At 46.3% G+C, this 28,000-nt stretch overlaps 1 protein-coding gene across 1 annotated transcript in view; it reads left to right on the top strand.

The window, feature by feature from the left end:
• Positions 1-28,000, top strand: part of LOC310800381 (reelin-like) — a gene marked incomplete at its 5' end in the record, with an annotated part of 103,820 nt that overhangs the window by 55,190 nt on the left and 20,630 nt on the right. The window contains 24 exons of the mRNA XM_083662983.1: positions 1,051-1,212; positions 3,490-3,726; positions 5,701-5,893; positions 7,019-7,131; positions 10,025-10,162; positions 10,335-10,521; positions 10,612-10,817; positions 11,503-11,674; positions 12,274-12,480; positions 13,855-14,090; positions 14,252-14,409; positions 15,649-15,856; positions 15,963-16,039; positions 17,070-17,228; positions 17,400-17,594; positions 19,785-20,058; positions 20,209-20,349; positions 21,168-21,345; positions 21,454-21,538; positions 21,659-21,841; positions 22,600-22,768; positions 22,967-23,072; positions 23,219-23,445; positions 27,950-28,000. The exon at positions 27,950-28,000 is cut by the window's right edge and continues 173 nt beyond it. Coding sequence (XP_083519109.1) covers positions 1,051-1,212; positions 3,490-3,726; positions 5,701-5,893; positions 7,019-7,131; positions 10,025-10,162; positions 10,335-10,521; positions 10,612-10,817; positions 11,503-11,674; positions 12,274-12,480; positions 13,855-14,090; positions 14,252-14,409; positions 15,649-15,856; positions 15,963-16,039; positions 17,070-17,228; positions 17,400-17,594; positions 19,785-20,058; positions 20,209-20,349; positions 21,168-21,345; positions 21,454-21,538; positions 21,659-21,841; positions 22,600-22,768; positions 22,967-23,072; positions 23,219-23,445; positions 27,950-28,000 — 4,062 coding nt within the window. The remainder of the gene's footprint in view (positions 1-1,050; positions 1,213-3,489; positions 3,727-5,700; positions 5,894-7,018; positions 7,132-10,024; positions 10,163-10,334; positions 10,522-10,611; positions 10,818-11,502; positions 11,675-12,273; positions 12,481-13,854; positions 14,091-14,251; positions 14,410-15,648; positions 15,857-15,962; positions 16,040-17,069; positions 17,229-17,399; positions 17,595-19,784; positions 20,059-20,208; positions 20,350-21,167; positions 21,346-21,453; positions 21,539-21,658; positions 21,842-22,599; positions 22,769-22,966; positions 23,073-23,218; positions 23,446-27,949) is intronic.

The raw sequence follows: 28,000 nt of genomic DNA, 5'->3' as shown, positions 1-28,000 counted from the left end.
CCTCTTCTTCTCCTCTCTGTTTATCTAACCTCTTCTCCTCCTCTCTGTCTATCTAACCTCTTCTCCTCCTCTCTGTCTATCTAACCTCTTCTCCTCCTCTCTGTTTATCTAACCTCTTCTCCTCCTCTCTGTTTATCTAACCTCTTCTCCTCCTCTCTGTTTATCTAACCTCTTCTCCTCCTCTCTGTTTATCTAACCTCCTCTCCTCCTCTCTGTTTATCTAACCTCCTCTCCTCCTCTCTGTTTATCTAACCTCTTCTTCTCCTCCTCTCTGTTTATCTAACCTCTTCTCCTCTCTGTTCATCTAACCTCTTCTCCTCCTCTCTGTTTATCTAACCTCCTCTCCTCCTCTCTGTTTATCTAACCTCTTCTTCTCCTCCTCTCTGTTTATCTAACCTCTTCTCCTCCTCTCTGTTTATCTAACCTCTTCTCCTCCTCTCTCTTTATCTAACCTCTTCTCCTCCTCTCTGTTTATCTAACCTCTTCTTCTCCTCCTCTCTGTTTATCTAACCTCTTCTCCTCCTCTCTGTTTATCTAACCTCTTCTCCTCCTCTCTGTTTATCTAACCTCTTCTCCTCCTCTCTGTTTATCTAACCTCTTCTCCTCCTCTCTGTTTATCTAACCTCTTCTCCTCCTCTCTGTTTATCTAACCTCTTCTCCTCCTCTCTGTTTATCTAACCTCTTCTCCTCCTCTCTGTATATCTAACCTCTTATCCTCCTCTCTGTTTATCTAACCTCTTCTCCTCCTCTCTGTTTATCTAACCTCTTCTCCTCCTCTCTGTATATCTAACCTCTTATCCTCCTCTCTGTATATCTAACCTCTTATCCTCCTCTCTGTTTATCTAACCTCTTCTCCTCCTCTCTCTCACCTCTCCTCCCTGAACTCACTCTTGGTCACTTTACTCAACCTGCCCTTCTCTCTTACTCTGCGTCATTTCGTTACTCCAACTTCTCTCCTGAACCAACCAACCCATCCACCCCCCGCCCCACCTCTCTCTCTCTCTCTCTCTGACTTTTCTTGTCTTTCCATCTCTCTCCTCCTGTCTGCAGGTACCTACAGTTCACTCTTCGGCTGGGCAGTCGCAGCACCCTGAGCTCCTGTCCTGCCCCAGACCAGCCAGGAGAGGGCGTCCTGCTGCACTACTCCTCAGACAACGGCATCACCTGGACCCTGCTGCAGCACTACGCTTACCAAGGCTTCCATGAGCCGAGGTATACCTCCAGTGTCTGTGTGTGTGTGTATGTGTGTGTGTGTGTGTGTGTGGTGTGTGTATGTGTGTGTGTGTGTGTGTGTGTGTGGTGTGTGTATGCTTGTGTGTGTGTCTGTGTGTGTGTGTGTGTGTGTGTGTGTGTGTGTGTGTGTGTGTGTGTGTGTGTGTGCGCGTGCTTGTGTGCTTGTGTGTGTGTGTGTGTGTGCGCGTGTGTGTGTGTGTGTGTGCGTGTGTGTGTGTGTGCGTGTGTGTGTGTGTGTGTGTGTGTCTGTGTGTCTGTGTGTGTGTGTGTGCGCGTGCTTGTGTGCTTGTGTGTGTGTGCTTGTGTGCTTGTGTGTGTGTGTGTGTGTGTGTGCGTGTGCGTGCGTGCGTGCGTGTGTGTGTGTGTGTGCGCGCGCTTGCATGCTTATGATTTCACGATTCCGTGGAGACACTGCAGCTCCATTAAGACACATTTGGCCCCGCTAACGGCGTGCTGGAGGTGTAATCCATGGAGGGCCATTGAGTCAGTTAGTGTCTTGTGTGCGCGTAATGAAGACAAAGTGGCCCAGGAGTCAAGCTGTCAGCGCTAGAACGGCCACCGGGGGGCGCATCGGGGGCAATGAGTCCGGGCCAAGGTCTACACAGCTATCTGGTCTGTGAGCGCATGTGCACGCACCAACCACGGTATCTAACCTTTGGTATGTTGTTTGTGCAAAAAGGCCATGAGACGTGGGCAACATTTGAGGCAATGCAGACAGATAATATTGTATTCTGCAGGAATCAGTACTGATAATGGGGCGGGGGGGGGGGGGGGTAATCTTTGTGGCTAACCTAGCGGGACTGTAAGAAACTAAAGCACGATGAAAGACACTGTAATCCTACAGTTATTGTTGTTGTAATGTTGCCCATCTGTATTGCGTCAGAATCCATGTAACATGGTCCAAAGATACAATACAAACAGCACACTGTGATTATGTGGACTTTAAAGCTAAGTCAGATCCTGAGACGCAGTGCAAATACAGCCTCTGTGACCAGCTGGACTGGTTATTTGTTTATTTTTTTTATTTAAGAAAAAGGGACAATGCACATTAATCAACATGAGCACGTGAGTCCATCATGTAAATGTGCCAGATTTAGCCATACAGGCTAATTTTCATCTGCAGTCCCTGGCCAACCCGTTCTCACTCTGAGCGCGTCGCATATTGACGCTTTGTCCTGTCCCTTGTGCGTCGCTTGTTACTAACATGGTACCCTTGAGCGACACATGAAACGACTTGGGCTTTCCGACTAAACTCAATGCAAACGCATGGAAGTCATCTTTGACGCTTATGGCAACTGCTCCCCTATTAGCCTAACTGCTCCACCATTAGTCAACTGCTCGCCCATTAGGGTCTGGAGGAGCTAACCTCTCCCAGACCCTAACCCTAAACCTAACCTCTCCCACCCCATGCCTAAACCTAACCTCTCCCAGACCCTAACCCTAACCCTAACCTCTCCCACCCCATGCCTAAACCTAACCTCCCCCAGACCCTAAACCTAACCTCTCCCACCTCCCACGCCTAAACCTAACCTCCCCCCAGACGCTAATGGTGAGCAGTTGACTAATGGGCGAGCAGTTAGGCTGATGGGGGAGCAGTTGCCATAAGCGTCAAAGTTGACTTCTATGGGTTTGCATTGAGTTTAGTCGGAAAGCCCAAGTCGTTTCATGGGTCGCTCAAGGGTACCATGTTAGTAACAAGTGGCGCATAAGGGACGGGACAAAGCGTCAATATGCTACGTGGTCGGAGTGAGAACGTGTTGCCCTGGCAGGTTGATGTTATATGTGAAACATTAACAAAAGCATGCAATAGTACAGAAGACATAAGTAGACAAAAGCATATAAAAGAAGAAAAGCACAAGCAGATTAATAGCATATAAAAAGAACATGCATGATGACATTAGCATATTCTATACAATACATGCCAGAGCAACAGCACATAAGCACATAAAAACAGACAAAAGCGTATAAGCACAATTATGCAGCCCCTGGTTTACTGTAAAACACGGACAAAAGCACAGACAAAACCGCATGCTGTACAAAGCAGACAAACAATGACAAACAATTGACATTATGGTTGACGGTTGACATTATGGATGAAATCCCGAACTCCATCTCACCATTCTTATATTTATGTGGTTGTGATCCGGGTTACATTTGCTGCTTACACCAATTAAACCTTACCAGGTATCAATAAACTGGTATCAATAAAGTTCAGTCATTAACTTTCACTCCCCCCCCCTCTCCTCCTCCTACCAGGATTGTGTCAGTTGAGCTGCCCCCCGGTGCTCGTAAGTTTGGGGTGCAGTTCCGCTGGTGGCAGCCGTACCACTCGGGCCGCAGTCATGATGTGTGGGCCCTGGATGAGATCAGCATGACCTCTGTGCTCTTCAACACCATAAGTCTGGACTTCAGCAACGTGCTGGACGTCACCCAGAGCCTTGGTTTCTATCTTGGCCATGTCCAGCCCTACTGCCAGCATGACTGGACTCTCAGGTACAACACTCACACCTTGATATGGAAAATGTATTGTTTCATGTAGCACTTGACAATTGATTTGAATGCTTTGGTTTGTAATCACTGCAGTTTGTTCAGTGGCCCTGAATATTTTTATCAAAATATAGTCTGTGAGTATGTTGTCCTTCACATATCTCGAGACCCGACCGAAGTTGAATCGACTTCAAACTTGGGGAGTGCGCTTTCTTGAGAACGGTTTGTCCGATCCACTTCAAACTTGCGGGGTGCGCTGCTGGGAACCCAAAAGAGTGCAGTGCCAAAGACTACACAGACCCCCTCGCTCTGACCTCTGTGGTCATGAAGTCCTTCAAACGCCTTGTTCTGCCCTACCTAAAATCCAACCACCCACTCCTGGAGCCCCTGCAGTTTGCCAACAGAGCCAACAGGTGTCTGTAGACGATGTTATATTATAAACATGTCCCTCCACTACCTCCTCACACACCTGGACACTGCAGCTACCAATAGAGACACTGCAAAACGCGTCATCATTCAGAAGCCACGCCCAAGACGGGGGAAAATACAAGGAGCCTGATGAATGCAGCTAGCAAAACAAACCGCGGCTAACCGGGCCGAACGGAGGAACTCTCGTCAGATAGAAATAGTTTTGCGGGGTTTTACAGGGATTTGGACAGTTTTCTTTTTAGATAATGTCAAAAGATTATTTCAGTACACTTCCTCCAACGGAGAGGGAAAGGTACATTGAGAAGATTAACTCATTTGGCCTGGAGCAGTGTCCCTTTTCATTGCCCAAACAACGCTGGATAAACGATCCCACACAGTGGCCTGAAGTGAAATACTATGACATGAGCTTTTAGGCATGTTTAAATTAATGAAAATAACGCTGGTGTAACATCAGACAGATGGCATCAGATGCGCTCGCGTTCTCCTATGTCACGTAGTTGCACACAAAGATCATAAATATGGAAGATGAACACTCCAACTTACTTCCTTGACAGCTAAATCCACATTTTCTTCTCGCGAATGCTCAATGGCTTCCTTGTTTTGCTCGGGAGTACAAAAAAACTTTAATTGGCGATTCTTTACATTTGTTGTCTGCGCAGCCCCACCACACAACAGCTTTTAGCTATGTTTAATTCAAGGAAAATTACGCTGGTGAATGAGAGTGAACGGAGCGATTTCCCCTGTGATGGGCGTGGCCTATTTCATGCAGTGTCTCTATGCCAGGATCCTGTTCGTGAACTTGAGCTCGGCCTTTCGATACGATCATCAGCAGAATCTCTCCCAGCCCAGTTAACACTGTGGAGGCCTTCCGCTTCCCTTGGGTCCATCATCAGCAGGACCTGAAATGGGAGCTGAACATCAGAGCTCTCACCAAGAAGGCACAACGGAGGATGTACTTCCTGCGGCAGCTGAAGAAATTCAAAGTGGTGCAGTGCACTTTCCATCGTTGAGTCCATCCTCACCTCCTCCATCACCGTCTGGTTACGCTGCTGCTTCTCCCAAGGACATCTGCAGACTGCAGCGTATCATGCGGAAAAGGTGATCGGATGCAACCTGCATCCCCTTCAGGACCTGCACACCGCCAGGATGCTGAAGCGGTCTTGGAAAATCATGGCCTACCCCTCTCACCCCAGCCATAAACTTGTTGAAATGCTCCCCCTCAGTAAGAGACTGTGGTCCAAAACCTCTCGCCACAAGAACAGCTTCTTCCCAACTGCCATCGGTCTCATCAACAAGGCTCAAAACCCCCCATGAATAAGGACTCTAACACCCCCCCCCCCCAATATTCTCCATGCACAGCCGACTCAATAACTACCTACAGTGATATGAACCTACACCCCCCCCCCCCCCCCCCCCGTTCCTCATATGTACCGTAATCTGATTACCTACTGTGTCAATTGCAATCGCTTCTCATTCTTTTGTCAATGTGGTATAGTGTGCAGCAGCGACACTGACTTACAGCATCTTCTCTTTCTCGTTGCTGTACTGTAGTTTCTCTGGGGAGCCCAGCCCTGGCTCCAGTATGCGTTATGTGGAGACCCAGTCAATGCAGATCGGAGCCTCCTACAGCCTGCAGTTCTCATTGGTCATGGGCTGTGGCCGCGAGCCCTCCCCCCACATTGACACGCAGGTCCGCCTGGAGTTCTCCACCAATCACGGCCTCACTTGGCACCTGGTCAAAGAGGTAAGGAACGTGGAATTCACCTTGGCTCCCTCATGTTAAGTGATTATTATAACAGTCCTGCAATCTTTTACTTTCACAGCCCGGCTCATACCTTTGTTTATGACTTGAGAAAAAGTTGTAGAAGTCACCCTGGAGAGAGAGAGAGAGACGAGGAAACCTATCATTTATTCATGATCATCAATATTGATCCACCCATTATAGCGTTAGTAATAATGTGTAAATAATGAGAGTCTTTAGATGTGCCGCTTTGTTTTAGACGGGAAATTATCGCAATTACTTTTGATCATCCCAGTATTAGCAAATGCACGGTGATACTTGAATCAGCAAGCGGATTATCTTGCCATGATTCAACAAAGATTTCTGTGAGCACAATTGGCTCATAAATATTCATAAGGCGCCAAAGTATCTGCCAAGATTTTTATTGCCTGTGGAATTGAATAGGGCATAATGAGTCCTCCTCCATCAGTGAATTCTCTCTGATTCTCTCATGTCATCATGCAGTCATGTGGTACTGTAAGTGCAGAGTGTAACTCCCCAACTGTCCCGTACTCTGAATGCTTGCTTCTCTTCTCATGTTCAAGGTCAGGTAAATGCCATAATCTCGCATTAGCCTTCCACGGCATGCTATGCAAATAAGGCGGATGTTAGCCACACTATGATTGGACAGTATCTTCTTGTGGTGTTTTTTGAAAAGTCTCGTTGCAAAAGCAAATCCACCATTTGAGAAAAAGGTTCACGTGCTGTGACAAAAGGATTACAAGCATTAAAAGGAAAACATAAAATATTCCCCAATGGGCTACATGCACAACTCCACTACTTCCTGAAATGAGTACAGCTTCTTTATTTCCTGTCATCACTATTGGATGAAGTGATTAATGTCAGGTGTGCTGCAGTCACAACAATGATCAGGCACACCTGATTAATCAGTTCATCCAATAGTGTAGGACAGGAAATAAAGAAGCTGTACTAATTTCAGGAAGTAAAGAAGTTGTGCATGTAGCCAATTAACTTCAACCTGCATTTACCTGCAAGATAGCAACACTTTAGAGGATGTGCTGGGATGAACACCCAAGCAAACTGGGAGTCTAGTGTTTTGAAATGTACTCCATTGTTTCCTCCACTCAGGCCTGTCTGCCTGGCATGACCAGCTGCTCAGAGTTTACAGCCCCCAGTGTCTACCACCCATCAGAGTTCAAAGACTGGAGACGCGTCACTCTGCCTCTGCCTCAGAAAACATGGTAACACGTTGCCCAGGAATAGATTCACCCAGGTTTCCTTTTGAATAATACATGCTATGCTCATTCTGCATTGCTTTTTGCATTTAAACCAGCACAGTGCACAGGAGATACAGATACAAATGTATAACATAACATACTGCTGAAGAAAGACACACACACACACACACACACACACACACACACACACACCAACTCAAATAATCACATAAACCTTCACCACTGGGCACGCTGTGACCTCCACCCTGTTCCATTGCACTCCCCAGCTCCTAAATAAAGGTGGTGTAATCTCACTGGGTGTATGATGAGAGGTCACGGGGTCATGGCAGTAAATGGTAATGAAATATTCCCGGCCAGCTCTGTGTGATCAGGAGGAGGTCCGGGTCCATACGGGTCACCACTCCCTGCCATATATAAGCCTCAATATACCTGACTCCAATTCATCACCACTATACATGCGGCGGCATGCAATACATTCACCTACACACAGGGGCGTGCACACGCACTGCACACACAACCTCACAATCCACACACTACACACACACACACACACACACACAGGGGCATGCACACGCACTGCACACAACCTCACAATCCACACACTAGACACACACACACACACACACACACACAGGGGCATGCACACGCACTGCACACAACCTCACAATCCCCACACACACACACACACACACACACACACACACACACACACACACAGGGGCATGCACACGCACTGCACACAACCTCACAATCCACACACTAGACACACACACACACACACACACACACACACACACACACACACAGTGGCATGCACACGCACTGCACACAACCTCACAATCCACACACTAGACACACACACACAAACACACAGGGGCATGCACTGCACACAACCTCACACACACGCACACGCACTGTACACAACCTCACAAGCCACACACACACACACACACACACACACAGAGAGAGATGTGATATTAAGGTTAATCTGTAAGTGCCAGAACAACAAATCCACACTCTATCTCCACCTGAAGAGAAGCAGACGATTGAATATAATGAGAGGATGCTGTCAGTCATTTCATTGCTGAGATCGTATTGTGCATTTTTAAAATGAAACCTTCAATACATTTTCTCATCAGTTATGACTTATCAGTCACAATGCTGCAGTAGTCAGCTGATGTAGTATTTTCCCTCCTATCTACCGTATAGACGCTTTTAACTTGACAACAATAACAAACGGTCACACAACCCACCTGAATATCCGGTTCACTTCCTGTTACAAAGCTGATATTCGGCTCAAATGAAATGTTAACGTTGGGCCGTGTCTCCGACACACACAGTAACAACGTAGCCTATTTCAGTCTTCTAGTAGTTAGTAGTAGTTGTTATTGTTGTTGATAGTTGCCATGCCTGTCGGAAAGACACACGTTTGGTAGTAGGAAGCGTTGTCGTCTGGTCCAGAAGGAGCTATCCTGAGAGGCTAATAAAGCTACATGTTACAGAGTAAGCTGACTATCAGTACGTTATTGCACGCATAGGCCTATATTTACATTTAAACGTTTACATAGCAAAAAAAATAAAAATAGAAATAGATGTATTTGTGTTTCCCCCTGAACAGCTGAGAAAGTGGACACTGTAATAGTTAGCACTGTGAATTATGATACAATTCAGTAGGTGGCGGTAATGCAACATTTAACACGTTGAGTGCCAAGGACGAGATATCTCGGCTTACATAATCCAACCGTTGAGTGCCAAGGACGAGATATCTCGGCTTACATAAACATTTTTTTTTTTGACGGTGGGACATCAATCAACCCCTTTTACGTCTTCTATACCAATATTGGAGGAAGAGAATGTGTATAATCTATTTTACCGACCACTAAGTGGCGACAGTTCTCTCCAGACAGAGAAAGCAGAGCAAAAAACAGCCACGGGTCCGCGGGAGAAAGCCATTCTAATTTTCAAGGATATAGCTGGGCGAAAACTCTTTCGATTTCACACACACACACACACACACACACACACACACACACACACACACACACTCGAGTACCTTTGCGCATAAATAAGACCAGAATCGCAAAAGCTTCTTCAAAGCTCTCAGCCGACACCTCAAGAAACGAACGAGCCCGTTTTACAGTAATCCAGACTGCCCGAGAGCGCCAGCAGGAGCCAGCAGCAGCAGCACAGACGGAGGGAGGAGTTTGGAGACACACACACACACACACACACACACACACACACACACACACACACACACACAATACAGTATACAGACTTGCCCAAGGGCACCCATAATCACAGGCACGTGAGGTGGTTCTAAAAATCCATTTATCTCAAAACTCTCTGAAAATCTCTGAAACCATGCTGTACTCAACGGCTAATATCTACATAACTACTAACTCTACAAACTAACTCTTTTAGACAGAGAAAGCACACATTCTATTAGTTCTTTTTAGATGATTGGTGTTCACGAAGTCTTAACAGAAAAGAATCCTCGGCTCTTGTAAAATGAGCCAGAATCCTCAAAAAAAAACCTGGCAGAACCTACCTACTGTACAGCATTGAAAAAAGGGCTGGCAGTCAATGTGTTAAGGATGCCAACCACCATAAAACACAGAAGAAGAAGCTGAGAAAAAGGAAGTGCTGTGGGGTTGCAGGTGGTGAAAACCATCTATACTCACGTATGTTCAGCCAGTATTATGTCTAGATTGTCAATTTTGAAATAGATTCAAGATTACTCCCTGCTGATACAGTATGTCTGTTAATATGGTGTGCGTGTGTGTGTGTGTGTGTGTGTGTGTGTGTGTGTGTGCGTGTGCGCGCATATGTGTCTGTGTGTGTGTGCATCTGTGTGTGTGTCTGTGTGTGTGTCTGTGTCTGTGTGTGTGTTCAGGTCCAGCGCCACACGTTTCCGGTGGATCCAGAGCTACTACGGAGAGCAGGATGAATGGGCCCTGGATGACATCTACATCGGCCAGCAGTGTCCCAACATGTGCCACGGACATGGCTGGTGTGACCATGGACACTGCAGGTCAGTCTTCACACACACACACACACACACACACACACACACACACACACACACACACACACACACACACACAGCTTTTGAAGTATGTTTGTGAAATAACACATTTGACCATCCATTGCACATCCACATCATTGTATGTAGTGGGATAACAATGAGCCATCTTCTCTCAAAGGTGTGATGATGGCTTCTCTGGAACAGACTGCCAGCCCTCCTCCCCCCTCTCCTCCAGCGTGCTCTCGGACTTCGAGTCCCAGGATGCACTGCTGGCCACGTGGCAGGAGGTGATTGGCGGAGAGGTGGTGACGCCTGACATGGGCTGTGGGGTGGTCTCCTCCGGGTCCTCCCTGTACTTCAGCAAGGTAGGGCGACCGTGCTTACGAAATTTCGAAAACACGTTCCAGGTTTTCCACTCAACTTCTATTCCAAAGTGTGAAATGTTATTCCCCCAGGCTGGGCTCAGGCAGCTGGTGAGCTGGGACCTGGACACGGAATGGGCGGAGTTTGTGCAGTTCTACCTGCGTGTGGGCGGAGACTGGGCGGAGTGCAACCAGGCAGACAGCAGGGAGGAGGGAGTGCTGCTGCAGTACAGCAACGACGGGGGCATCAGCTGGGGCCTCATCGCCGAGATGTACTTCACTGACTTCACCAAGCCGCGGTGAGACACCCGGGGACGGGGACGGGGAGGGGAGGGGAGGGGAGGGGAGGAGAGGAGAGGAGAGGGGAGGAGGAGAGGGGAGGGGAGGAGAGGAGAGGGGAGGGGAGGAGAGGAGAGGGGAGGGGAGGAGGAGTTATACTCACCTTCTTGACCAATAAACAGGACAGTGTTTTAAAGTCCACAAGAAATGAACCCCCATTACTTTGACTTCCTGGAAAACAGCGTATCTTTCATGGTGCCCTCATGCTGCCACTAGTAGGCGTAAATACATGTCTACATTTCTAACCATTCAAACCCCTCCACATCAATTGCCTTTCTATCCCTGATTCATATTCCATTGCTTCAGACTTTTGAATGCATCAAATCATGGAAGTAAAGATGTCATTTCTTGGAATCTTTAACTGTCCCTTGTATACTATATATGAGAAAGAACATCCATGTTAGTTCTGGATCCAACAGAACTGGATGCTGGAATGGTGCAAATCATGTACGAGTGTAGGAGAGATGAGATCAGATGAAGTAGTACTTTGTATAATGTTGTTAAATGTTTAATTTCTGAATACACCCTAATGGGAGTGTAGTGTAGACTGCAATGCATTTTTTCAGTACCTGAAAAAGTCGTCATTATTTTTCAAAAGATTTGTGAAAAGACCATAACCTTCTCTGCGCCCCTCCTCCTCCTCAGCTTTGTCCACTATGAGCTGCCCTTGGCCTCTAAGACCCCCTCCACAAGGTTCCGCTGGTGGCAGCCTCTCCACTCTGGAGATGGATATGACCAGTGGGCCATCGATGATGTCATCATTCTGTCAGAGAGGGAGAAGCACATCATCCCCATGGCCAATCCTACTCTGCCACAGGTGAGATATGGACATTTCCTGTTTGCTCTAATAGCATGATCCTCCCCATGCCCTACTACGTCCTGCCGGTGAAACTCCTCGCTGTCAGGTGAAATATCCGAGGAAGGAAGCATGTGCTAGTCTAGCGCCAGTCTAGTGGGTGGAGCAATGACTGGGACAGAATTGGCCAAGTACAATTGGGGAGAAAAGGAGGGCGGAATCTGAAACAAGTGCAAACCTTTTAGACCACATCGCTTTTTTTCTCTTTTTCTATCCCGAGCTACGGCCATTTTCCCACTAAACTCACTAAACGTCCATGAGTGACTGAGTGAGTTTGTGACTTTGTGACTGACTGAGTGACTGACTGACTGAGTGACCGTCCTGACTTTGCCATCTCATGATCCCGGCGGGACCGCTGGTCCAGCGCCGTGGTAAAAAGAACAAATGTAATGGAAAATATCAAACACACTCTTGGATCGCATATTTTGAATAGCTAGAGTCTTTAGAGATATGTTCTGCTGCGGGCCTGTTACACAAAATGCTAAAGTCAACTCCCCTGTCCTCCATCTCCTGTTACACAAAATGCTAAAGTCAACTCCCCTGTCTCTCCGTCTCTACAGAACTTCTATGAGAAGCCGGCGTTCGACTACCCTCTGAACCAGATGAGTGTGTGGCTGATGCTGGGTAACGAAGGCATGGAGAGGGAGAGCAACAGCAGCTTCTGTGCGCCCACGCCCTCCGCCATGGTGTTTGGACGCTCTGATGGAGACAGGGTGGCAGTCACCAGAGACCTGGCCCTGCGCCCCGGCTACACCCTTCAGTTTAAGGTACATACTGTACAGTACAGGGAGGCTGTAGGAACTAGGAGCATGCATAATGGCATGGAAATGTGACATATTTTAGAGGTCCTGCATATATCAATAAAGTATTACCATAATAACTGTGTGACATTAGTATAACGTGAACAAAATGAGACCATCGCTGAGAAGATTGGCAGCCTCTACTGTGGTGATCGGCTCTTGTTCTTCTTCTTGCTCTTCAAAACAAACACAATACCAGGGAGAAGCTATATAGAAGCTATTCACCTTATGTAGCCCCGCCCACTTGACCCATTGTATCACGACTTCCTGTTCAAAACGCCGGCTGTTTTACCTGCTCACACTAGTCTGACTCACCTGGTCAAACCTAGTTTGACTCACATTATGAGTCAGACTAGGTTTATGAGTCACAGGAAGTGTGAATACAATCGGAACTTCCGATTGTATTCACACTTCCTGTTAGTCTCTCAAGCCAGACGGTCTCTTCTACACATAATAATATAATAATAATAATAACTTTATTTATAGAGCACCTTTCACAGACCGAAATCACAAAGTGCTTTACAAAGCAAAAGAAAATACAGAGAATACAATATTAGAATCGAGAATAAAAATAGAGGTCACTGAACTTAGTGTTCAGGACAGTAAACAATACTGCAAAAAATATCCTACACAATACAAATGGACCACGTTGTTAAAGATACATCTTTCAATAAAACATCAACAATCAACAATCAACAATCAATTGATGCAGGGCAAGATCTGCATCAATCTTTGAAAGCCTCTCTAAACAGGTGAGTCTTTAGGAGGCGTTTAAAGGACTCCACAGAACCAGCCGATCTAAGGGGCGGAGGCAGGCTGTTCCACAGTTTAGGGGCCATGGCCTCAAAGGCTCGGTCGCCACGGGTCTTGAGGCGTGTCCGAGGAACCTGAAGCAGGTTTAGATCATTGGATCTGAGGGAACGAGCAGAAGTAAGGGGGTGAAGTAGGTCCGAGATGTAAACAGGTGCCTGAGAGTGTAGTGCTTTGTAGGTGAGGGTGATGATTTTGAACTGGAATCTATAGGCAACAGGTAACCAGTGAAGTGACTTGAGTACCGGGGTGATGTGACAACTCCTGTTTGACCTGGTGAGCAAGCGCGCGGCAGCATTTTGAATGGCCTGCACGCGGCGTAGAGCGGATTTACTGAGCAGTGGGAAAAGAGCATTGCAGTAATCTAATCGTGACGATATAAAGGCGTGAATCAGCATTTCCATCTCAGGAAGAGAGAGTGTGGATCGAAGTTTGCCAATATTTCGTAGGTGGAAAAAGCACGAGGTGAATAATAATGTATTTACGTGTTTCCTTGTTTGATGTTGCGTTGTCCTGCTCATCCTGTCCCAGCTGAACATAGGCTGCGAGTCAGAGTTCAGCGCGTCGGCCCCGGTCCTGTTGCAGTACTCGCATGACGCGGGTCGTACCTGGGCCCGGGTGAAGGAGGGCTGTTACCCAGCCACCCCGGGGGCCACTGGCTGCGAGGGGAGCGGCCGCGAGCTCAGAGAACCCACCGTCTACAACACTGGAGACTATGAACAGTGGACCAGGGTCACTGTGGTCATACCCCGCAACGTTGCAGCCAGGTAGCTATGGTAACACGCATGCAATTGAACGTGCTAAACGACGCGACTCAGTGATTCACTATAGATGAAGTGTCGACACACTGACACCGAGGGGATTTTAAACTGTGTCTACTGTGTCTCTCGTTTTCCTCGTCCTCCACCCCCTTCCTTCACTTCGCCAGTAAAACGAGGTTCCGTTGGTTCCAGGAGAGCAGTATGTACAGGGACGCCCCAGCCTTTGCCTTGGACGGGGTCTACATCTCTGAGCCCTGTCCCAACCACTGCGGGGGACACGGAGACTGCATCTCCGGAGTCTGCTTCTGTGACATGGGATACACAGGTACAATAGAGAGACAAAGTGAAACGTCACTTCCTGCTTTCTCCCTGTACCAGCGCTGCGAAAAATATGAATGGCGGTGGACGGCGAATAAGGTTACTTTTTTAATCCTGTTTGAATTGTGCCACGGGGTGCCAACGCTAATTTTGTCCATTTAAAACATAACTTTGCATGTCAAAAAAGTCGCAGTTTGTCGTCAAACTGTCGCACTAGAAGTTATAAATCAGAAAGACTACATGCACTGTAGCCTAAGTGACGTCACTTTCTCTACCGGCAAAGCTGAAGACCGGCGACATGCCACAAGCTTCCACGAGCTATGTAGTTTATATACGAAACGAACCCCTAGGTTTCAGTTTGACGACAAACTGTGACTTTCTTGACAAAGTTATGTTTTAAATGGACAAAATTAGCGTTGGCACCCCGTGGCACAATTCAAACGGGATCAAAAAAGTAACCTTATAAGTTCACCGCCATTCATATTTTTCGCAGCGCTGGTACAGGGAGAAAGCAGGAAGTGACGTTTCACTTTGGCTCTCTAAAGAGAAGACAATTTGAATAGTTTGGGAATGTTTTTTTTCTTCCAAAATGTTTTTATTTACAATTTGTTATCTTTACAATACATACAGACAAAACAACAACACCAACAACAACAACCACACATGTGCTCCTCCAATTTGTACATAGGTAATCTTAAACCATATAAAAATTCTTAATTAAATGCCATACAGGTAAAGAAAATAAATAAATAACAAGGTATCAAAAAGAAATTCTAGCTTCAGGAACTGCACTGCCATCACAAAACCTAGTTATTCGCTTGATCATCTGCTAAATTTAAATGACCAACATAACTAATGACGCAAGGGTTGGCGGTTCGATCCCCGCTCCCTCCCAGCTGCTGTCGTTGTGTGGCAAGACACTTAACCCTCCTTGCCTCGTATGATTGGTATGAATGTAGACATGAATGATGGTGGTCGGAGGGGCCGTTGAGCGCCGATGTGTGGCTGCCACGCTTTCGAACCACTGGTACGAATGGTGTGAACGAATAATGATTCTGTGAAGCGCTTTGAGCACTTGGAAAGGCGCTATATAAATCCAATCATTATTATTATTATTATAACTAATGAATGGCATCCAAATATCTTCAAATATATGTTGTTTGGCTTCTTCATGTTTACCTCAGTCACGGTATTGTTATATTATATGCCTTATGATTTGTTTCCTCTTTGTCTTTGTGTCCCGTAGTGGAGCAGGATAGTTGCGTGCCGTCTGTGGCCAGTCCCACAGAGCTGACGGAGGGCTTTGAGGCAAAGCTGAGTCCACTTTGGCAGAGCCTAAGTGGGGGGCAAATCGGGGGAGGCTGTGGCACCATCAGCGAGAACAAGGCACTTTACTTCAGTAGCCCTGGGAGGAGAGAGGCACGCACGACGCCCCTAGACACTACCAACACACGGTCAGCACGATTCACTCTTTCAATGAAGGATTGGAGAGGCAATACCAATTGAATCTGTGCAAGTTCCTCCTACCTGTAGTTAAATGTAATCACCACCTCCCTACAGTTTGGTCCAATTCTACATCCGGATTGGCAGCAAGAGTTTGGGACCCACTTGCACCAGGCCTCGCTCCCGCAATGAAGGTAATAAGGATCAAACTTGTGGTGTTTTAGCATGATACTGTACAAGTTTTATGAGTGAGGCTCTCCGATGCCTCCACGTGGCTATTCCCTGACACTGCAGCCTATAGAGCTGTGGTTCTCAAACTTGTTTCACGTCAAGGACCCCTAAACAGACACAAATTAGACCACAGACACCCCCCATTGAATAAGATTTTGTCCCAGGTCCCCATCTGATAAGATTTTAGCTTTTAGATGTTTCATTACAGAAAGTGTATGAAACCCATGACCGAAAGAGTCATACATTCTGTCATTGTGTTACTTATGGATGGAATTATAGTGAAAATAAATTATCACCCTTTTTCCTGGGGACCCCTGGAGCCCACTAAAAGACCCCTGGGGGTCCCCGAAACTCGCTTTGAGGACCACTGCCTATCGAGAACAGCTCGACATCAGATCTGATCAGACCTCCACTGGCCTGTCTGCCCCATCTCCATCTGTTCCTTCTCATGCTTTCTGACTCTGATCAGCCTCTATGGCCTTGTGATCCAGCCAAGGCCTGGCAAGGCAAGCTGCAGATCTGGTCCTCATCCTGAATGTGGTGTTGTCTAGTTCACTCAGCAGATTAGCCTAGCCTGCAGCAGTACTGAAGGCTCAGTATATTCTATTCTATTGTGTTCCTGTGTGCTTTCTATCCTATTCCGTGCCACTACTCATTTGCCCTCATTTTAACTGCTGACAGCTGTTTTTTTAGGAGATGTGTGTGGCCTATAAAGGTTTGAGTCCAACTATTAGGTTATAAAGGTTATGGACATTTTTCCAATAAGTTTTTAGCTATTTTTGTAACTGCTGCGCCTGTCGCTTAATGCACTTTTTATGCTCGTTCTCTGTTGTGATGCTTTTAAATGTATATTTTATCCTCTTATTCTTTTATTTTTCTTGTGTCAACCATTTTATGTGAAGCACTTTGAATTGCCTCTGTGTATGAAATGTGCTATACAAATAGACTTGACTTGACTTGACTCAATTTCTCCCTCTGTTTCTGTGTTCCTAGGTGTCCTTGTCCAGTTCTCTACCAACAATGGTGTCCAGTGGCAGTTTCTGAGGGAGCTGGACTTTGGTTCCTTCCTGGAGCCTCAAGTGGTGACCATCGAGCTACCGCCTCCAGCCAAAACCCCTTACACCGTGTTTCGCTGGTGGCAGCCACAGCAGGGTGAGCGCATGGGTGGGACACACACACACACACACACACACACACACACACACACACACACACACACACACACACACAATATAATATTATTATAGAAGGGAGGAGTTTTGGCTCTACAGTAGCCCTTTCTTACGTCTTTCTCTCCATCTCTTTCTTCTGTCATCTGTGCAGGGAAACACTCGGCCCAGTGGGCCCTGGATGATGTCCTGGTTGGTATGAATGACAGCTCCAGAACAGGATTCCATGACAAGTTGGACGGCGCGTCCCCTCTGAGGCACAACTGGTACCGCATTCAGGGCGGGGAGGTGACTGTGGACTGTTTGTCCCTGGACACCGCACTGACCTTCAACTCTGAGGCCATCGATAGTGAGTCATACATACAGTACACACACACACACGCATAAAGAAGTGGGGGAACGCATTGTCAACGTGCCCATGAGCAAGGCACTTAACGACGCCCAACTGCTCCAGTGAAGCTGCTCAGTGGCCGACAGTGGAGGGTTCTGTGATTGTACTGGTCATGCTGGGCAGCTCCCAGTGTGAATGTATGAAAAAACAGCATGGTGCTGCTCAGTCGACATTCGATGAATAAAGAATAACAAAATAAATGATTCCAAAATGTGTGTGCAAATATAATGACACGTGCATATATATACTGCACAAACACATACACACACACATTTGCACATAAATAAAAAAGATGACTGTGTCATGACATCACAGTATTACTAGTCTCGCTGGCCAGCCTCCCCTCCCTACCGGGAGAGGAGTCTGGCGCCGCAGCTCTCCATAGTGGGATTGCGATGGGCGGCGCTTAGCGGCAGTACCCTTGGAAAATAGTTTTCAAACAATCCAACTTGACGTTTTCAGCGTGTAGCAACGAGCTAGCGTGTAGGTTTCTGCCGTTAGCTTGCTAGCTAGTTAGCGTTGTTGTTTTCACTGCGGCGGCAGGGCACTGTTTACAGCGACACACAGGGAGGAGGGAGCGGAAGCCGCTCTGATTGACATGGTCGGAGCCAATGACAGAGCTTGTAATAATAAGCCGGGAGCGGACATCCGGCAGCGACTGAAACAGTCGCTCCAATGGGAGAGCAGAGTAGAGCAGGGGAGGGTTGATCCCAGTTCTGGAGACCTGCGGTGCCAGACTCCTCTCACGGTAGGGAGGGAGGGGAGACTACAGTATTACACACACGACAGGTTGAAACCAAGTCAACCATGTACATATGGCCTGTGGGTCCTGCATTATTAATGAGAGCAAAGCTGATTGAACAGGATCCTGCCTGGCTGTTATTAATGTGTGCATCAAGCTGTGGGCACATTTACTTTTGTGCAAATATGATATTACAACTGGGCCTCATCCATTAACCAGGCCCAGCAAGAGCAATTTGGCAACGTATCTGTATACATAGAGTCGAGCTCCTGTGTGCCTGTGCTGTGAACACATTACGCACTGACTGTTAGGCTTGATGGCTGTTCCCATATGGAGTCAAACATAACTCAACAGCGTCTATTATAGCCACAGCTATATTTGCATCTGCACTTTTATTACAATAATACAAACAATACAATCCACCACGCCACTTCCCACACCGCCAACATATAATAAACACAGTTGAGCAACAGAGTACAATTAAAACAGGACACTATTAAAAAAATTACAGGACAGACATACAGTATACTGTACATATACATATACCCACATACATACAACAAACATTTAACGAAACAAAACAAAAACATAGTGATGATCATCATTATCACTCTAATGTTGGCCTTAATCTGTTCCATTTCTTATCATGATCTTTCATTGTTCCCTGTCTATTTGCAATAATGCCTTCTAACAAAAAGTAATGCTTTAGAAAAGAAAGAAAATGAGGGAGAGTCAATTGTTCTTTTCCCTTCAATTCAAAAATAAATCTCTTACCCAATAATATCACAGTATTTAGAATAACAGGACTTCCATTTCTTAATTCACCAAGTATAATTGTTTGAGGGCACATGGTTAGCACGATTGAATTGAAAGCTAGCCATCTCTTAATAGTCAACCAAAAAGTCACCACATGTGGTCAAAACCAAAATAAATGCAACATATCTTCAATTTCAGAATTACAATCGCGACAGTTTTGATCTCTTTTCCAAACCCCAAATAAAAAGCATTTTTCTTGTTGGCAGTATTTTGTATAAGATCTTTAATTGAAAGTACTGTGCATCTGCACTTTCTTGACTTTGTCTGTTGTATATTTCTTATGGTATTGATGTTGAAATACAATATGTCAACATAGAAGATTTTCTTGATTTTGTCATTTGCTTTCGGGTTTTACCACTTTTTATGTCACATATAAAATGGTGTATGGAGGATTATGAAGTTATTCAGATGCCTCATATTTTGTCGATGCGTATCTCATCAGAATAGCCTAGTGTGTCTAGGTTACTCTGTGTCTTTCAAAGTGTGTTGGGGAAAACACTGCTTTATCGCTGTGCGTTGGTATCGATTAAGAGCATCGGCTGACGGTAAATGTCTAAAAATGTGATCTTGTCTCGTCACTGTGCCTGCAGAGAAGCCGAGGTATGCAGAGAGCTGGGACTTTGAGGTGTCCGGCTCGTCCTTCCTGCAGTTTGAGCTGAGTATGGGCTGTAGTAAGTCCACCTCCTTCTCCCACGGCGTGCGCCTGGAGTACTCCACAGACTGTGGGCGTCACTGGTCTCTCATCACCCCAGAGTGTGTCCCTCCAGCCATCGGCTGTGCCGGTTATACCCAGAGCTCCGTCTATACCTCCACCCAGTATAAACACTGGAGGAGGATCACCGTCTACCTGCCTAGTGCTGCCAAGTAAGTGTATGACGTTGGAATAAGCGCTGTATGAGTGTGGATGTCTGCGTCTAGACTTTATGCTTGGAGGAGTGGACAGTATTTGTTTATTTGCTAAAATATGTCTACGCGGACGGCTAGTATCTCTAACTTGCCGTTTGAATCCTCCAGTTCCCCTAGGACTCGGTTCCGTTGGATCCAGACACACTTCACCCCAGGGGCAGAAGGTTGGGCCCTGGATAATGTGTTGCTTGCCCCCGGCTGTCCCTGGATGTGCTCTGGTCATGGCCTGTGTGACAACGGACGCTGTGTGTAAGTAAACCACTTGTCATCTCTCAGCCTGGACTACTGCGATGTTCTTCTGGCTGGGCTACCTGCCGCAGCCATCCGACCGCTTCAGCTCATTCAGAACGCTGCAGCCCGTCTGGTGTTCAACCAACCTAAATTCTCTCATGTCACTCCCCTCTTCCGTGACCTTCACTGGGTCCCATCTCGGCTCGCATCTAATTCAAGACACTGCTACTGGCCTACAGGGCAGTCCACATGACAGCCCCTTCATATCTCCAATCTATGGTCAAGTTCCAAACTTCGCATCGCTCCCTCCGCTCCTCCACCCGTCCAGATCGCCTCGCTCCTCCACCGCTACGTGGGCTCAAAAGTCGCTCGTCCCGATCGCGACTCTTCTCGTTCCTGGCGCCGCAATGGTGGAATGAGCTCCCCCCCTTTGGTCAGAACGGCCCGAATCACTGCCAATCTTTCGGCGGAGACTAAAAACTCACCTTTTCAGGCTACACCTGGGCCCTTCTTGAACTAACATCTTTTACTGTAATAAAAAAATAATACTAATGCTACATATTACTACTTATTCCTTCTCTAACTACTTCCTACATGGTGCTAGTCTATCAAAATATCTTAGCTGTCATTGATTGTGTTGCATAGCGGTTTTCTGTACTGTTGACAAATTGTGATATTGTAAGTCGCTTTGGACAAAAGCGTCTGCTAAATGACGTAATGTAATGTAATGTAAATGGTTCTTATGCCAATTTTGATTCATTTTCATTGGCATTTATTTACTGATGTTTTTCCATTAAAACCAGTCATACTTACCCTTACTTTTACCTCCCCACCAGGTGTGATAAGGGTTATGGAGGGGCCCACTGCGTGCCCCTGAGCCCTCTGCCATCTATACTGAGAGACGACTTTAATGAGAACCTGCAGCAGGAGACCTGGCCTGAGGTGTACGGAGCGGAGAGGGGAACACTGAGCGGAGAGCCACTTAAGTCTGGCACTGCCCTCATCTTCAAAGGGGTGAGGGTCCTAAAAGCCATGCAGAGAACTACCAGAACATAAACAGCACAAACAAAAAGATCATCATACAGTATGTAATCAAATATGTAATTTTTGTTTTGTTTGTAGGATGGTATGCGTATGTTGGTGTCACGGGATCTGGACTGTACCAGCACCCTCTACATCCAATTCTCCTTCAAATTCATCACTAAAGGTGCAACAACATTTCAGAATATAGATTAGTTTTGGTATACAGTAGGTGTTTGTATGGTATAAATCAAAATTGTGTACGTCTCAATTGTGTTGTAACAGTTGATTGTATGGATTTTTCTAGGTGTTCCAGAGCGCTCCCACTCAGTGCTGCTGCAGTACTCAGTGAATGGAGGGATCAGCTGGCTGCTGTTGGATGAGTTTTACTTCCCCACCTCCACCGACACTCTGTTCCTCCACCTGCCGCTGCCCGCCAGCGCCCAGACCAACGCCACCCGCTTCAGACTCTGGCAGCCGTACAACGGCGGTGAGTGGACACATACCGTGGAAGCCAGGGGTGGACTGGGATCATAATTCAGGCCGGGCATTAGATACCAAGCAGGCCAGGCCGATACGGGCAGACGCGCGAAAGATTTGGGCCGTTTGAAGCCCAATTTGGGTCGTTTGAAGCCAGATTTGGGCCGTTTGAAGCCCAATTTGGGTCGTTTGAAGCCCAATTTGGGCCGTTTGAAGCCAGATTTGGGCCGTTTGAAGCCAGATTTGGGCCGTTTGAAGCCCAATTTGGGTCATTTGAAGCCAGATTTGGGCCGTTTGAAGCCCAATTTGGGCCGTTTGAAGCCAGATTTGGGCCGACTCCAATTTTACAATGAGATGCACCCACTTTAACCCTGAATAAAGTAATAAAACCACTAGTAAACCAGTAGGCGGCGCCTGGCCTGCTGTTCAGTGAGTGGCCTGACTGCGGGCACCACATTTTTTTTTTTTTTTTTGCAGGCCAGGCCACCGGGCATTTGCCCGACGTGCCCGATTATGTAGTCCGCGCCTGGTGGAAGCACACGCACAACAACACAGAAGCTCAGATCATCTGTCCTCCTCCACTCCCACTCTACCCCTGTCTCTCCCTCTCTCCCTCTCTCTCTCTCTCTCACGTAACCCTCATCTGATCACATCACACATCTCCACTCCACGAGGTCACAGCCTATAGTCGCCATCCTCAGGCCATGTTCCCCGTGTAGATGTGTGAGTCTCTCTCTCTCTCTCTCTCTCTTTCCTTGTGCCCTCTAGGTAAGAAGGAGGAGGTTTGGGTAATAGATGATCTCATCATTGATGGCAGCTCCTTGCACAACCCACCAGTGGTAACAGATGGCTTTGAAGAAGGCCCCAACGAGTCCAACTGGCTCTTCTACCCGGGGGGCAACACTGGCCTCTACTGCCCCTACCAGAAGACTGGCCTGTGAGTCAAACAACAAAGGCTCGGTTCATTTTGAATAACTTCTTCCTCTGTCTTAAATGATGCATGATGGTGCTGAAAAATGCAGAGATGAGCTTACCCTTGACAGTCCCTTTTGGGTGTGTGTGTGTGCGTGCGTTTGTGTCTATGTGTGCGTGCGTCTGTGTCTATGTGTGCGTGCGTTTGTGTGTATGTGTGCAGGGAGGAGGATGAGTCAGCCATGGTGTTTGTCTCCAGCGAGCTTGGAGAACACTCCATTACCACCAGGGACATTGACGTCAATGAGAACACCATCATCCAATTTGAGGTAGACAAACACAGCCTCCAGGCAGTGACTTTACTTTTTTATAGAAGTCACAAGGAACATGTATGACTTCCTACTTATGTAAAAGATAAATTATGACTGGTCGCCTTCGCTGGTGATGTCACATCTACTGTACATTTCTTCTCCAGATTAACGTGGGCTGCACAGCCGACAGCTCCTCTGCCAACCCGGTGCATCTTGAGTTCTCGCGGGACTTCGGTGCCACCTGGCACCTTCTGGTGCCCCTGTGTGCCGGAGGGCCGCAGCCCTCGTCGCTGTGCTCCACAGAGCTCCACCCTGCCAGCGTCTACTACCCGGGCACCACCCAGGGCTGGAGGAGGGAGGTCATCCACTTTGGCAAGCTGCGCCTCTGTGGGTAAGAACTGGACACGTCCTCTCCAGTAGATGGCAGCAGAAAGGAAAACAACACTTTAGAAGGATGCATCATGTTTAACGCCTACATTCCACTAGGTCCGTGTTCGGTCCGTCTGCGCTGCGGTACGGCATCGGAGCCGATACGTTTCCACTCTAATCTTTGTGTCAACTCCCACCTACTCCGCTGCGTTGCGTGTCTACTCCGTCCCAGCTCCGACGATCCGGAGCTCTCCGAAAAAGATACGCAAGGGTTCTATTTTTCACGGATGACGGAGCAAAGCCGCAGCAAGTTGGGCAGAGCCAGGCATGAAATCAACAGGGCAGAGGTGTTTACAGCATTCAATATCAAGCCAGAGGACAAATATGTATGAGGAAAAGTTCATAATTGAAGTGGAAAACCACAAAATAATATATGACACAACACATCCTTTTTACAAGGACAACACCAAGCAAGTCCACCCCTCCTCTGCTTCTCCAGTTGGGAACAATGATCTTCTGCCTGTTTGTCGTTGTATTTATCCAACATACAAATTGTCTCGCTCGATTTTACCGTGATAACCTGTCGGTCTCGTCACTCTAGCTGTCTGGCGGAGCGGAGCCGTGACGTGCTCTGCACGCAGCCGGTTAGTGTTGACGCAGCACAGAGCACGGAGCAAAACCGGAGAACAGCTGCAACGCAACGCAAATGCAACCAGTGCAATCCCGGCGTAACACATCAGTGTGTCTTCTTTGGGACAATGCACACTTGTCTTACTTGTCAACACAAGATATGATAATAATAGCATCCAGGTAGTGCAGCTGTAGATTCCCGTGCCTACCAACACAAGAGTCGCAGGTTCGAGCCCCCGTGTTGCCTCCGGCTTGGTCGGGTGTCCATACAGGCACAATTGGCCGTGCCTGCGGGCTGGAAAGCCGGATTAAGGGTATGTGTCTGCACATGTATTGGAGGAAGCATGGTGCTAGTCTACAACTTTCCCCAGATCGGCAGAGGGGGTGGACAGCAGGGGGAATTGGCCAAGTACAATTGGGGAGAAAATCCGGGGGTGGGGGGGGGGGGGGGCATGGGGGAGGATTGATAAAAAGAAAAGAATATGATGATATTAAAAACACATGTTGTGTTACAGTCAAATGTATAGAGCACTGCAGGAATGAGTCTGGAAGTAGCATGTTGGATCTTCAGGGGGAAAGGGGTTTTAGAATGGGGATTTCACTTCAGTGCATAAAATAAGGTCTGTGGTTAACAGAGGTTTATGAGAGTGGTCATTTGTGTTCAGCATGATAATCTTCACAAACATGAATCACTTTTACGAAACGATTTTCAGAAAACCTCAAAACTCAAAAGTCATACAAGTGATTCACGTTGTGAAAATTATCCTGCTGAACACAATTACCACTCCCAAAAACTTTTGTTAACCACAGACCTTATTTTATGCATTTAAGTGAAATCCCCATTCTAAAACCCCATTCACTTTTCCCCTGAGGATCCAACATGTCCTGGACTTCCGCCTTCCGACTACAAAAATACATCATCCCTGCGGTTCTCTATTGTCTTACATCCTTTCTATTCTATCTGTCCCTCTATTTAGTGGAGCGGCTAAGTGCTTATTTTCATCAGAATCTTTCAGTTGACGATACAAGCGTGAAAATTGGCATGAGCAGTCTCCATGGGTCACTTGACAAGAAAATTGCCCGAGCCAATTGAAATTTCAAGATGACGGGCATTTTTCAAGATGGCCAACACTTTAGTGGAGCAGTTAAGTGATATAATGGTTTATTTGGTGGTAGAAGCATGAAAATTGGCATGAGCAGTCTCTGTGGGTCACTTGACAAGAAGCCACCCACAGCCACTTGAAATTTCAAGATGACAGCCATTTTCCAAGATGGCCGCCACCTTAATGGAGCAGTTAGGCCTAAGTAATCATTTAGTTGGTGATACAAACATGAAAATTGCCATGAGCCATCTCAAAGGGTCACTTCACAAGAAAATTCTCCCAGACATTTTAAATTTCAAGATAGAGGCCATTTTCCGGGATGCTACCACCCGCCATGTGGATCTTTAAATGATACATTTTCTCATAGAAATGTATTGGGTTCCTCAAAAGGCTCTGTCAAGAGAGGTTGTTTGACTGTGTTTTGTCTGACTCCTCGCCCACGACCTGTCCAGTTTGGTAAAACCTGTCAGGAGTTGTCTCCCACTGGCATAGCTCTCAGGGTTCACTGAGGTACACAAGCTCCCTTACCACGACAAGGTAACAGTCACAAGGGAGTTTTTTGTTGTTGTTATTGTTTTTTTGTTGTTGTTGTTGTTGTTGTTGTTGTTTTTTGTTTTTAAACTAACAGCCATTAAATTTGTCAAATAAATACTAAGGGGTTGGGGAACAAAAATATATAACTGGATTTGTGCCGTCACTTGTGGTCTTCATGTCCGTGATGTAGATGACAAGTTCTGAAAAAATAGAGGGATGCCAGTTATGGCTAGCTGAGCTTTTAAGGCTCTGCTCATGCTTGAGGGCATTGAGATGGTCTCGCTCTCTGTTGTACAGTCCAACGAGACAGGCAGGATGGTATTTAAATTCCTGTGTAACAACATCACCAGCAATAAGCTTTGCAAGGAGCTTCATGTCACTTAGATTCCTGGCATTGTCTTTGCTTCTCTTAAGGGGGACATTGCACTCTCATCTTCACAGATAAAGCACAAAGCTTTCGAGGGCTGGGTCTTCTTCGCCTCTTGACATTGATATCTTTGGTATCGTCAGTGTCTTCAGCAGCAGTAGAAGATGCTCTCTTTTGGGCCCTTTCGAGCTTTGTGTTGTTGAACATAAGTTTACAGCTTAAATTATATTTTGCTCTGTTTCTTGTCAATGTACTTTCTATACCATCACCTTCATCTAAACGGATTGGACTAAGTAAGATAGGCAGAGCATTGATCTTGTGAAATAATGGAACATTTCTTGCAATGGTACCATAACCAGTTTGATCGTGCTCTATATTGACGAAACTCGGCTGAATGAGCTTTTCCTTGGTTTCCTGCTGACAAATGAAACATCTGTCCCAGTTGGTTTTCTCAACTGATATGATGGATTCTGCCATGTCTGCAGCAATTGCATAGAGGTCGAGGGTTTATCCTTTTACCACCTTTAAGCACTTTGATGTATGGGATACAACTAAGTTCATGCCTTAGCCCTACACTTAGTCCGATCGTTCATCCAATGTCATTTATATCCCGTGCGATCTGTACACCATCCGGTTAGTCAAGTCAAGTCAAGTCAAGTTTTTAGTTAGTTAGTTAGTTAGTTAGTTTATTTCGATCAGAAAGCAAAGAATATTCACAGAATAGGAAAAAAAACAGAAGAAAACAAAAGATACATAAGGCTGACCGAAAAGGGTTTTAGGGCTGAAGCTAGCTAGCTTATTAAATGCCCTTACCCTTATTCCTTTACGTTATATGTAAAGATATGCAGTACATATGCATACACATGGATACATACATGCATTGATTTACACACACAAATAGCACATGCTCCTAGTTATTCATACATGCCTATACACACATAGGCTACCTACTACATATAATTCTATAGTTTATTTGTATAGCACATTTCATACACAGAGGCAATTCAAAGTGCTTCACATAACTAACTAAACACTTAACTCACACACTTAACTAAAACCCCATTAACCTTGGCTCGGCTCTCCCGCGCTGGCACAACCTGTCAATTCAGGTGCGGCTATCTAACTGTTTTGGGGTAAATTAGACAGCATTTGGGATACTAACTTTCAATTAGCTGACATTGAACCCCATTCTGAGTTTAACAGCAGTGATATATCACCAGTGTGCCCTGGTAGTGCAGATATTCACTCTTGTCTAATCTATCTATCTATCTATGATCAACACAACTGTATTTTGATGCGTTAAAAATTGTATTTAGCATAATCTAAATCATATAAAATAAAATTACACCAAATCGTCCTTGAAAAAATCCCAATACATTTCTATGAGATAATTGATCTTTTGAGGATCCAGGGGGTGGCCATCTTGAAAATTGAAATTTTAAGTGGCTGAGAGTGTTTTCTTGTCAAGCAACCCTTAGAGACTGCTCATACCAATTTGCATGCTTGTGTCACTAACTAAACAATCATATTGCTTAACTGCTCCATTTAGATGGTGGCAATCTTGAAAAATGGCCGCCATCTTGAAATTTCAAGTGGCTGTGGGTGGCTTCTTGTCAAGTGACCCACAGAGACTGCTCATGCCAATTTTCATGCTTGTATCACCAAATAAACCATTATATCACTTAACTGCTCCAATAAGGTGTCGGCCATCTTGAAAAATGCCAGCCATCTTGAAATTTCAATTGGCTCGGGCAATTTTCTTGTCAAGTGACCCATGGAGACTGCTCATGCCAATTTTCACGCTTGTATCACAAATTGAAAGATTATAGCACTTAGCCGCTCCACTAATTCATCTTCTTTCTTTCTTCCTTTCTCTCTCTCTCTCCCTCCAGGTCAGTGAGGTTCCGTTGGTACCAGGGTTTCTACGCGACCGGTTCTGCTCC

Source organism: Poromitra crassiceps, assembly GCF_964638095.1.
Source record: "Poromitra crassiceps genome assembly, chromosome: 30".
Lineage (NCBI taxonomy): Eukaryota > Metazoa > Chordata > Actinopteri > Beryciformes > Melamphaidae > Poromitra > Poromitra crassiceps.
The sequence above is the reverse complement of the archived record's forward strand: the minus strand, read 5'-3'. Positions and strand labels throughout refer to the sequence as shown.